This window comes from Macrobrachium nipponense, chromosome 36 (genome assembly GCF_015104395.2).
Source record: "Macrobrachium nipponense isolate FS-2020 chromosome 36, ASM1510439v2, whole genome shotgun sequence".
NCBI classification, from domain to species: domain Eukaryota; kingdom Metazoa; phylum Arthropoda; class Malacostraca; order Decapoda; family Palaemonidae; genus Macrobrachium; species Macrobrachium nipponense.
Genome location: NC_087220.1, coordinates 50359514 through 50372333, shown reverse-complemented (window position 1 = coordinate 50372333; position 12820 = coordinate 50359514). Strand labels below are relative to the sequence as shown.

Here is a 12820-nt window from a genome sequence, read left to right as displayed (position 1 = left end):
TTGAGCCTCCCCATTTAGCTTCGTTCAGGGATATAACAAGGAAATGCTTGTTTCTCCTATCTTTTGGCGACAGCCAAAAGAGTTGGTGAACTTCATGCCCTGGAAGATGAAGTCGGCTTTAACAGAGACTCGGCCTTCTGCTCGTTTAGAACTCTTTTCTAGCGAAAAATGAGAACCCATCGAATCCCTGGCCCAAGAGATTTGAGATTAAAGGCTTATCGAGTCTAGTAGGGAGAGAAACAGAAAGGTCTCTTTGCCCGGTAAGAGCCTTGAAGTTCTACTTACAAAGAAAGAAACAAATGGGAGGCTCTAGACAAAGTCTTTGGTGTTCGATTAAGGACCCCACAAGAATCATGTCTAAGAACGCATTAGCTTTCTTCATTAGGAGCGTCATTACAGATGCTCACAAGTTCTGTCCTGACGACTCTTTTCCGCTTTTAAGAGTAAAAGCTCATGAAGTTAGAGCAGTGGCGACGTCTCTCTCTTTTCAGAAGAATATGTTGCTAAAGAAAATCATTGATACGACATATTGGAGGTGCAATTCGGTATTTGCATCTCACTATCTTAAAGACGTTCGCGTGACCTACGAGAAATGTTTTTCTCTGGGGCCTTTTGTATCGGCGGATACGATACTGGGTACGGGAGCAAACAAACCAATCCTTAACTTTGTACATACCTTCTATTAGATATGTTCTAGATTTCTGCTGACAAAGAGGGCTCGGTGCTGCACTGGCGGCCAGTCACTGTTGTTCAGTAAGGAACTCTTGTGATATCTTTTAGAGGAGTATTAAAATTTTTTTTTTTTTTTTTTGAGAATTTTTGTATGAATGCGTTTTAGTTTCGAGTTATGGTTTGTTTGTAATGAGTTCGGGGATAACTCAGAACAATTCTATATACTAACATGGTGGTTAGGATCAGGTGGTCGGGATTGGTTATGCTCCTTCACAAGGTGTGTTGTCATAGAAGTGGTCCAGTACCCATTGACAAAGTCCTTTCAGGCTCTGCCGAGTAAGCGGTTCATATACCCATCGACAGACCCACAAGAACTCTAGCCATAGATCTAATATCTCGCTAAAGTCTTGAGGTGATGCAGACTACCGGGCTACAGCCACGAAGTCTACCACCTATCAGGTAGGAACCAAGGTTTTTCTTTTATACCTACAACATATGTTGTTTACCTGTCTATTCCATATTAGCTGTCTCTTACCCTCCACCAAAGGGTGCCAATCAGCTAAGTATATATCTGACAGGTAAGTTCATTGTATGAAAATGATATTGTTATAATACAATAAAGTTTCATACATACTTACCTGGCAGATATATACGATTAATGGCCCACCCAGCCTCCCCGCAGGAGACAGGTGGAAGAGAGAAAATATGATAGAAAACGGGAATGGTTCCTAGTCCTGCCGCCCAGGGCAGGCAGGTAGATCACCTGACCTACCAGTAGCGAGTGGCGCGAAATTTGAATTTCTGTCGGGGACGACGGAGTCTTAGCAAAGTATATATCTGCCAGGTAAGTATGTATGAAACTTTATTGTATTATAACAATATCATTTTTTTCTTAAATTCGCGGAAAAATACTTATAGGCGTACCAGGCGAAAACTTTTGAATCACCCGCCTTGGGGGATGCTGGGAGCTCACGGATCGAGGCGTTGTTTTGTTTACTATCGTTACGCAGGCGCACAAGCACGAATTTCTTTCTTATCGCACTAAAAAGTATCAGTGACACATCTCAGAAATTATTTCGTCACTTTGACGACGCATCTCAGAAATTATTTTGTCACTTTGACATAATTTTTGCACCATTTTGAATTACCCGTTACATGGAGTATTACATATGAAAATGTGCGCAATTTTATGTAGAATACAACAAAAAATACTCATGATTGTAGCTTTTATCAGTTTTTAAATATTTTCATATAAATAACGATAAGTGCCAAAATTTCAACCTTTGGTCAACTTTGACTCTACCGAAATGGTCGAAAAACTTAATCGTAAGCTAAAACTCTTATATTCTAATAATATTCAATCATTTACCTTCATTTTGCAACAAATTGGAAGTTTCTTGCACAATATTTCAATTTAAGGTGAATTTATGAAAAAAACTTTTTCCTTTCGTCCGAGCGATAACTCTTCTGATAAATTTTTTCGTGCAATTGTCGTAATGTTTGCACCATTTTAAATTAGCCATTACATAAAGTTTTATATATGGAAATGTGCGCAATTTCATGCACAATACAACTAAAAACAACCCATGGTTGTAGCTTTTATCAGTTTGAAATATTTTCATATAAATAACGATGTGCCAAAATATCAACCTTCGGTCAACTTTGTCTATCGAAATGGTCGAAAAACGCAATTGTAAGCTAAAACTCTTATATTCTAGTAATATTCAATCATTTACCTTCATTTTGCAACAAATTGGAAGTCTCTAGCACAATATTTCGATTTATGGTGAATTTATGAAAAAAAAAAAAAAAAAGCATTTTCGTTACGTCCATGCTGTAACTCTTCCAAAAAAATCAGAAATGTTTTCGTGCGATTGTCGTAATGTTTGCACCATTTTAAATTAGCTGTTACATAAAGTTTTATATATGAAAATGTGCACAATTTCCTGTAGAATACAAAAAAAATGATTGAAGGTTGTAGCTTTTCTCATTTTTGAAATATTTGCATATAAATCACGATAAATAGAAAAAAAACCACATTCGGTCAACTTTGACTCTACCGAAATAGTCGAAAAACGCAATTGTAAGCTAAAAATCTTACAGTATAGTGATATTCAATCATTTATCTTCATTTTGAAACACATTGGAAGTCTCTAGAACAATATTTAGATTTATGGTGAATTTTTTTAAAAAACATTTTTTTGCGTCCTCGTGTTACGAATTCATGCATCATTTTGTGATAATATTTTCTCTGTGTTGCTTTGATCGTTTTACAATGTGTTATATACCAAAATGATTGCAATTTAGTGTACAATACAACGAAAAACAAATTAACTTGTTAGCTTTAACCGTTTTGCTCACAGTGAGATTTGAATACAATTATATATGAAATTTTGTTTTCGCGCTATCATATATCGCATTATTCATATATGATAATGATTTTTTTTCCATTTCTGATGGTTGCATACTAAACTTCAGGCAATGGCAAAAAAAGGAGTGAAAAATGAACTCTTAATCTTGAAAACTAAGCGTGCTGTGATTTTTTGAAAAAAAATATTTTTTCCGCTTCAGCGCTCACTCCAAGACCCCCTCTGCATACGGGAGACGATTTTTATTATACCCCTTCGGCGTAAGAGGGTTAATATTAAATTCAATTAATATGCAAACCCACTTTTTGTGATAGCCTTTATAGCTGCCTTTCTACTTTGTGTTAAGAGTTGGCGGCAAAGGTATGCCAACATCTTTATTATTTACATACTTTCGCCATTTAACGTGAGGACGAGATATGTACTAACGTGAGGACAAGACATGTATTTAACATGAGTGATGTTAATCCGCGAGACATGTATTCATCTGAATTTACGCTTATGCTTCGGGAATTACCGAGGGGAACTTCAGAGGTTTGTCCTTTGTTTTGTTTTTTCTGTGTAATTTCTCTTCTCCTTCATCCTTTCATTTACTCTCAGACGAAGGCAGAAGAGGGGGCGTGTGGTGTTGGTGTTGGGGGATCTCCTCTCACTTCAGAGGGCGGTGCCCTTGGATGCTAGAGGAGTATCCTTATTACTTTAAATCATTTTTTCTTTATTTTAGACCAACAGTAGTGATTGTGTTTACAGCAGTATTGGTTGGATAGCTCTTCGTATTGGTTATCCTAACCTTGGAATTGTGCCTGTGAACTCTTAGCATGTTATGATACTGATCCTCAATGTGTGTACTGATCCCCTGCTGGTAATTATATTCATTTACCACTACTACTCTGGAGTAACGTCACTGGACGAAGCTTCACTGCTGCCCTGTGATGTTTAATTATTCCTGATGGTAGAAGTCTTGCAGAATTTAGAGGAATCGAAGAGGAAGAGAGCTCATCAAGTGTCGTCATTCTCCTCTTCGAGATCATCATATTTTCATCAGTCTCCACCCCTTCGACTCCTAAGGCTCTTTGCCATAGAAGGAGAAGGTTGTCTACCCCTGCAAGAAGTCTCGTCACGGGACTTCTAAGGGTCTGTTTCCTCAACTGAGGAGGCGGTTGGGTCTTCTGCCGGCTCTTCCGTTCCTTTGGGAACGGAAACCGTCACACTGTCCCCAGGGTCTAGCATGTTGGAAGCTGTAGAAGCGCAAACTACGGTTCGCACTTCTGCTGCTAGTCCTGGAGGTTCTGCCCTTTAGACTAGTTCCGTGTCAGGCACTCCCTTCGCGAGTCTCAGAGTGCACGTAATCTTCGGATTCGCATGCATCCGGAGTCTTTGACGCTGAGTCCACTCACTTTCATGACTCGGGCACAGGGTGGAAGAAAGGAGTGAGTCGCTCAGGTGACTCGTGCCTTGCCGGAGATCGCTCTCGCGGTGATTGCTCAGTTCCCAGGGTTGATGTGACGGCCCCACGGGACCGTCCACGCAGAGACCAGTGGAGGCTCCCCATCCAGTTCTCTTAAGAGGTTTCTGCCTCGACGAGGACTTGGACAAGTCGGAGGACGGTATCAGCTCTCTCCAGTCAGGTGCACGCTCAGCCCCACCCAGACGACAGCCACGTTTGTGTGACTGACTGGTCTCGGTGGGAGCAGACGCTTTGCCTGCCATAAGAGTTTCGTAACCCTCCTCAGAGAAGTGTTCTCTCCACTGCTGCTCCGTCAGGTCTGGCAATCACTCGCCCAGCAATCGTCCAGTACCCAGGGTTGACACGACAGTCCCACCAGACCGTTCACGTGGCGAGACTGGGAAGAGGTCTCCCTGGTCTCCAGGAACAGCTTCGGCTGCTTCTGGGACTGTGGTGCATCGTGAGGATGGTGGTCGCTCTCACCGTGTTAGTGGACACTACCAGTCACCCGACCGTCGCTCCCATCGCGACTGGACGGCTTGCATGGCTGGTAGCAGCTCCCCTGATGCACGAGACCGACGCTACCATCCTCAGTCCAACGCTTCTCCACAAGGAGACCGCAGGTCCAGACCTGGAGCTCGATCACCACCACGGGTTGACAATCGCCTGCAGTCCTCCCAGCCTACTGGCGATCACCACCACGGGTTGCTGATCGCCTGCAGTCCTCCCAGCCTACCGGTTCTGCTGGTAGGCAGGGTAGGAGTGTCAGGTCTCCCTCACCTGTCCCTTCAGCCTCCACGGGCTACACCGGGAGGAGCGAGGCGAATAGGAGTGACCATGAGGAGAGCCTATGAGCCTGGTTCGGTCTTGGGACCGAATAGATCATATGCTCAAGTGGTTGGAGGAGATCATGTGGGGGGCTGGCAAGGACGATGATGCTTTCCTAGACTTGTGGAGTGACCATCACCGATGCTCATGTGAAGGTCCCGCTGGACTCCACGCCATGCCAGAGACGTGGTCGTAGGCTCCCCTTCGGTTCTCGAGAGCTTTCAGCCTCGACGAGGACTGGGATGCGTCGGATGATGGTATCGTCTCCCTCTTGTCACAGTGATCGACCGGCCTCGGTGGTGGCAGACATTTCGCCTGCAGTACGAGTTTCGTAACTTTCCCCAGAAAAACGTTTTCTCCAGACGGTAACGTTTTCCTAGACTCTCAGAGCAGCCGTCACCGCAGGTTGATGGCTGCCCATGACTCGCTTCTCAGTCTATGGCTATGGGAGGGGCAAGGTGAATGGGAGGGATCCTGCAGAGTGCTCTCCGTAGGATTCAGCGTCGGGGAACTGCGTTCCTGGAGGGACCTTCGGGTCCTACCGGACGTACATCCACATCATTGAGGAAGGATCTTGTCCATTCCTCCTCCATTTCCACAGGAATCGAGGAGGACCACCACCTGATGATTGTCTGACAAATTTGGGGGGTTTTGCCAAGCGCTTAAAATTCTTCAGAATTTCTAGCACTCCTGAGTGTTTTTGTCTTCTACGATCTGCAAACACTTGGGCGAGACCACGGTCCAGAGTGGGCGAGACAAGAATTCCTGATAATTGTTACTACGATAATCGGGAATCTCACCAAATACTCTAATTCCTTGGAATTTCTGGCATCTCAGAGTGTTTTGGTTTTCCTGTAATTTCCAAACACATTCCCGGTAATTGTTATTACGAACTCGGGAGTCTCGCTAAGCCATTAAATTCCTGGAATTTCTAGCATTTGAAGGAAGTGCTGCTGCTGAACGAAGAGTGTTTCGGGAGGGGCTCAGCCTGGATGGACCTGACGATCCGTCGCCTCAGTACGCAGTCACACCCGGGATACAGACAAGAACGGGCAATAACAGTCAATCCTCCTCTTTTTTTTCCCTTTACTTCTTCCTTATACTAGAATGAAACAAGGAAATAAGAGGAATTCGGATCCGAGAGACTATGTTTTTGGTTCAATTCTAGGATTTTACCGAACATATGTCAATCCATTCAGGATGGATAGCACCGAGAGTTTGAATGCCTCTCCAGTCCTACTGTTTTGGGAACATCCAGTTTGGCTTGAACTAGTCATCTTCGGTATCCTGTTATCACCGTAGAAGTCTCCTTTCGGGAAAACTTCACCTTCACTCTCTTCATTAGAGAATGACGGAGGTCTGCTTCCAGTCCTCATTTTTTTGTTTTGTTCCTCGAATAAAAGAGAATTTAGGCTGGAGGTCAATTTACAGGAACCTACAAATATACTACGTATATTTCTCTTGCGACATGCTTCTGTTACCAGTTGAATTGTCCGAGTAGTAGGCACATAACTGTAGTTAACTCTACGGGTATGTGACCGAGACAGATAGTATCTTCTCTTAATTGACCCACAACTCAGGACTGCCTTGCAGGCCTCCCAAGAGTTACTAGTTTTGATTTTGAGAAACTAGTGGTATTGTTTACCAACAGCACCACAGCACTTGCGTTCACCAAATAGGAGGGTTTTCTCCCCTCCCATTTCAGTTAAAATGCAAATGCTTGAGCGTATCTTTTTTGCGCTCGATGGTTCTAGCCAAATGCATTCCTTCATGGAATGGAATACCTTGCAACTCAGGATGACAAGTTTAGCAAGAGCTAGCAGTGTACGGCGCTGCCAGCCTGCCTCAGCCAGTACGGCTTGCTCTCAGAGATATTTCAGTTGGTATTGTCCCTGTCGAGGATTGACTACCGATTCGAATTTCTGCCCGGCAATCACAGACTTAGGTCTCTGGTTGGCTGGAATTCTCGCATACGTGTATGACCATCTCTCCTGCATCGCCTTTTGCCGTTGCAAGAATTTTCAGACAGAGATATCTCATTAGACTTGTTATCATCTTTCTGTTTACCTTATGGTAACAGAAGTCTGTAGCCTAGTCTTCCGCTTCATTGCACCTGCCGCTGCGATGATGCAGAATGATATTCTTCAAACAATCTGACTTTGTCTTCTAATATACATTTTGCAATTCATAAGGTGTGTAATTATTCTTTGTTCAGCTCTGCTTCCAAGGTAAATAGAAATGTCCTCCCTGATCCAGCCCACCAGAAGCAGTTCTCCAGGCAGTACAATCCCTGTGTTTTCATTATTGAAAAATGCTCCGCTTTCATTGCAAACTCCGACTTTCTAACCAAAGAGCAATGAAATAGCGGTTTAGCATTTTCACTCCTCTGTAAAACAACAGGGATTAAAGCCGTCTTTACTGGTTGGTGTCATCGACAGGACTTTTTCTATGTTCAGAATCTTGAGAGTTTACTTCTCTCCATTCAACTGTGAAGACGTAGGCCCATATTCACCTTAGTCATTCACTATCATATAGTATTGTTTCTCTATAGTTGAGATTCAACCAACATGAAAACTTCTGTCTTGCCATCAGGGACCTCGGCCTCTTGAAGGCAATTAACTATCGTCTGATGGGCGCATGCCTTGAGAGAATCATCATCTCGTCCCCCAACATCGTGGCGAACAAGATAGACGACTTGTATGGTTGTTCTCGGCATAACCCTTCAAAAGGTGGATGTCATGATGTGACTACGTCTTGGATGCATGACGGCTCACGGCTTGCCGCTCACCGAGTGCAGTCAGTCGGCAGCTGTTGAAGAGTCCGAGGTCATCATGAACTACACTGTGGACTTTGTATTGGTTGATCCAGATCAGTCATTACTTTGTCCTATTGGCATGTTGCTGTACCCATAAGGATCAACGCCCACCATGGAGTGTCGGTGTCTTGATCCGCTGCGGACTGCCATTGCAGAAGTGTCCGATGACATGTCTTTCTCTGAGTATACGAGACCGTGAGAGACTTCTCTGCAGTTGGATAGTCCTGTGGTTGGGTACTTGTCATCACTCCAAAGAATATGTCTGACAGGATGATAGATAAGGTCTATTTGCGACCATATTTATCTTTTCCTTTAGGCCTGCCCACAGGTGCTTGGAACTTCATCTCCTTGGACTGGTGGTGGATGCTTGCAGGTTGTATTTGTTTACCTGGCTCCTTCAAGAGGACAAGTTGCATCTCGCCTATGGTGTGCAGTTGTAGAGGTAAGAAGGATGTGAGTGTGACTGGCCTCTCCACCTAACCCACCTCATCCTTCCACTCCTCTTCCTTCGGGTTGAGGATAGGACTAAAATTTACACTGGCTGGTCGGGCGATTGATGCGGTAAGCTTACACATAGATCTTCCTTTCTGTTTCTTATCAGAATCATAGAAGCAATCCCGCTCCTTCCTCTAGCAAGGGGAGGAAGGAGACTGGCAATAATGCAAACCCTTCCCAGAACTTTGCATTAATGCCTCCGACTGTAAATATTCTTCAATGCCCATTTTTAGACGAGTTACAATTCCTGTCATTTCAAAAAGGCCCGAATCTGACTCTTGATCATGCAGCTCCTATACTCCGATCAAGTTGTGAGAGGCAGGGCACTCCTCCTCGCTCTTACGACCAGGAGTGTCAGAATCATAGAAGCAATCCCGCTCCTTCCTCTAGCAGGGGGAGGAAGGTGACTGACAATAATGCAAATCCTTCCCAGAACTTTGCATTAATGCCTCCGACTCTGTCGAAAAGGCCCAGAAGTCTGACTCTTGATCATGCAGCTCCTATACTCCGATCAAATTGTCAGAGGCAGGGCACTCCTGCTCGCTCTTATGACCAGGAGTAGCCACCTAGGTGCATAGAATTCCTGTCAGTTCTAGAGGCTCACTCATATTCCTCCCACCAATCAGTGAGTCTTCCTTATGTAAAGGACCAAGGGTTTGTATATCATGTAGTTACAAATCAATCTGAACCTGGGCCGAAAGGCAAAGTGGAGTGTTTACATCCGGGCAGGCTGGCCTACCCGCCTCCCACACGGTAGTTAACTGCCTAACCACCTTGTTCAAGAATTTAACGGCCGTAATTCCAGCTATGCTGAAGGTAATTCCTTAAGTAAAGGACCTCAGGTTTGTATAGGTAGGAAAAGTACAATTTACTTTCAAAAATTGAAATATCTCCTACATAATTTTTTTTTATTTTACCTCTATTAGAATACTTTAAAGCTTGCAGATTGTCAAGGAACTTATTTAAAGAAACATGAAAGAAAATTTGCAATATACTGTAACAGATATTTAGCAACTATATCTAGTTCCAAGAAACCAAGTCTTTTTCTCTTATGAAGTTTTGCTACCACTCTTTTATTGTATTTTTGTTATAAATCATAGTACTATTGGAATGAACTAATGATAGCAGTGAAAACTAAGCTTTACCATTTTGCATATACCTGTATTTCTTTAATTCCTTAAACTAGTCTTGTAATAATTTACTTGGATTTACAGAGCCGGGGTGATACAGGAGCAAAGCTGCAATATGTTCATTGCAGGCTTATGAACTTGCAGGAAAACTGTGGCATTGAATTTGTTCACACAGTGAATACTCGTTTTCTTACAGAACCTGTTGCCATTAGTCTGGTGTGTGAAATTGCAAGGTACGTAATTAGAGTAATGTAACTGGGCTTTTAAGTTTTATTCTATAACATATTTCAGTTGTATGTGCATTTTTTACGCTTTGGCAGTAATATTCCTCAGCTTCATATTTAAATGTAGAAATCATCATACAAAGGTTGTCTGCTACTCATTTCTGTAGAGAAAACGGTTTTGTAAGTCTGATATGTAAAATTATGTCCAGTCCTGATAATAAGGTACTTGATCTGGGATTAAATTTTGTAACGGATAACAATCACAGAAATACTAAAATTAACTCTTTCCCACAGATAATCCCACTGAGATCATATATGGTACAGAAAGTTATGAGCTGACACTCACATCTGTGAAGACAGTAAACTAACAAAATGTTAATAATTAATAAATTGATATGAAAAAGCAACATAACAATCATTATAACAAGTTAATGTAAAGAATTGTACATTGCTCTGTGCAAAAATGTCATCTGAATTAAAAAAATATGACCAGCAAACCTGTGCAGATTACACAATTCCCCATAGAAAAACAAGTCGCATGCAGGAACTGAATCAATGGAGATAAGCACTATTAAGTGCGGTCACTAACTGACAGTTCAGGCCTTCATTATAACCTCGTAAAACTTGCATTTTTTAACAATTATTATGACCACTTCATATACCATCAACTCTACAGTGCTTACAAGGTTTACTTTTTTGCCAAGTGCTTATTGCATTAACAGCAATATAAGAGTTGTCAGAAAAGTTTGAAAGGTAAAAGAGAAAGGATCTGAGACATGGCAAAATGAAGTCAATAGAATAAAGTAATATTACCATTGCTCATGTTACCAAAGTCAGTACTGTCCTTTGTGAATCAACCTTCACCTTATTGTATATTAACGACGTTACTCATAGATAAATCATAGAGATTTGGGAATGAGGCAAGCACATTGTCTCCTAGGTTTTACGTAACTGCTTGATCACTTAACATCATCGAATGATTTTTGTATTAATATTATGTGGAAGTTTTCATTATACGTATATTTCTGGGCTTAACCTGTGTCGCCCTGTGAAATGGTTCCTTGATACTATTTCTTAGGAATAAATATTGCTATTCATCCTAGAGAAAAAAGAAACAATATGATGCCAAGATAAATGGCTCGCTCACCTCTAATAGAAGTGTCGGTATAGTAAGGAGCGAGTGGAATCACTACCAGAGGTCCCTTGCCATTTAGCTTCTTCCTTCGACAAAACCCCGAACTACGGAGGAGCCGTGCTACAGCTCCCGGTCTACTACTACCGTGAGCGCCTCCAACGCCTGAGACGTCATTCCTTCGATAGAGCGCTTTACCATCACACGTTAAAATTTTTCTGTGCTGTGTATTCGCTTATTTCTGGATTTATCATTTCTTTCAAGATGTCTTCAGCTTCTGCTTCTAAGTTAAGTACTGTTTGGGGTTACTGATCTCATTTTATGATGATCTTCGTGTTTTTATATATTCGGAGCCTTATCGGCCGGTATGCCCCTCGACAGCATGGCGGTACGGTTCTCTTCTCTTTCGGTCTTCCATACCGTTAGGGATTTCCCTTCTCATAGTACTTTAGATATGGTTACTTACACATAGTCTCTATATCTTTTATGCAGTTAGCTTATTAGTTAGGCCTCCACGGGGCACGCTCCGACCGCACGTTTCGGACCTTAGTCTAGCTACGCCTTACGTTGTTAGGAGTTTTTATCAGTCATGGTTTTGAGAGTCATATCATCTTATTATTCTGATGTTCCCTCTTACCTTCTCTAGTTCCTGATTACCATTTAATAATATTGTAGGTACTAGGTTGGGCTAACATACACCATGCTTCAGTATGGTGATTAGCTTACCCTGTTATCACTATTTTTACCTTTAGGTTAGGCTTTCATACCCCAATTGTCGATTGGTGATTAGCCTGCCCCCCGTTTTCTTGAACTAGAAGTTAGATTAGGCTAACATACCCCTTTCTTCGGATCGGCGATTAGCCTATTCTTCTGATTGCTTAGCTTCGTGTTCCCCGTGTTAGCCTAGCTTTAAGATATCGCTTTAATTTTATTATTTGATTGATTTATTATAAGTAATCCTATATATATCAGTGATATTGATGTTGTTCCGACGGCTCTTCCCCACCTCGTGTTTATCACCTGGCTGGGAAGACCACTGGTCGATCGCGGTGAGCCACCCGGTTACGGGGTCCCCCACCCGTCCCCCCATTTCCCCCTCCATACATTGCCATCCACGTCGATGGGTGATGACTCGTTTCTCACAGCTAGCGTCCGAGTCTGCATGAGAGGGGGTGACTCACGGGGCTGGTGGGGAGCTCCCCCCTAGTGGTGTTCTCACTCGTCATGTGTCTCGGGGGCTTGGGACCTCCTCCCCCTACTTCTCCGTCCTTAACTGGCCGCTCAGGGGGAGGGCTCCCCTACCCTTTCCCCCCCAGTTCAGTCCGGCAGGTGTCTATCCGCCGCTACCGAACATAGAGAGGGGGGAGGGAACCACTGGGTGCCTATCCTCTTAGGATAGTTTACACGAGCACTTACTGATATGATGGGTTTTTATTTTTATTCTAATTTATTGTTTAGAACCTTTTGCGTATCTCCGGGGGGTTTTTTATTTCCGCCTCTTGCACTATCCCTTGCTTCGTTAGAAGTTTGACATTGCTCACTCAATATTAATTAACTCTGGGCCATACGGAGAACTCCGGGCCCTACGGAGTTTATTTTTAACCATATAACAAGTGAGCTTAGGCGGAGGCAGAGACTTTCTTCCCCCCTCGTAACTTTTCTACGTAATATTCATACGGAGCGAGCATTAGAGCTTACTCCGGCATTCTTT

At 42.9% G+C, this 12820-nt stretch overlaps 1 protein-coding gene across 1 annotated transcript in view; it reads left to right on the top strand.

Moving 5' to 3' along the window:
- Positions 1–12820, top strand: part of LOC135203441 (probable arginine--tRNA ligase, mitochondrial) — an 89988-nt gene that overhangs the window by 55797 nt on the left and 21371 nt on the right. Inside the window, exon 6 of the mRNA XM_064233168.1 lies at positions 9838–9986. Coding sequence (XP_064089238.1) covers positions 9838–9986 — 149 coding nt within the window. The remainder of the gene's footprint in view (positions 1–9837; positions 9987–12820) is intronic.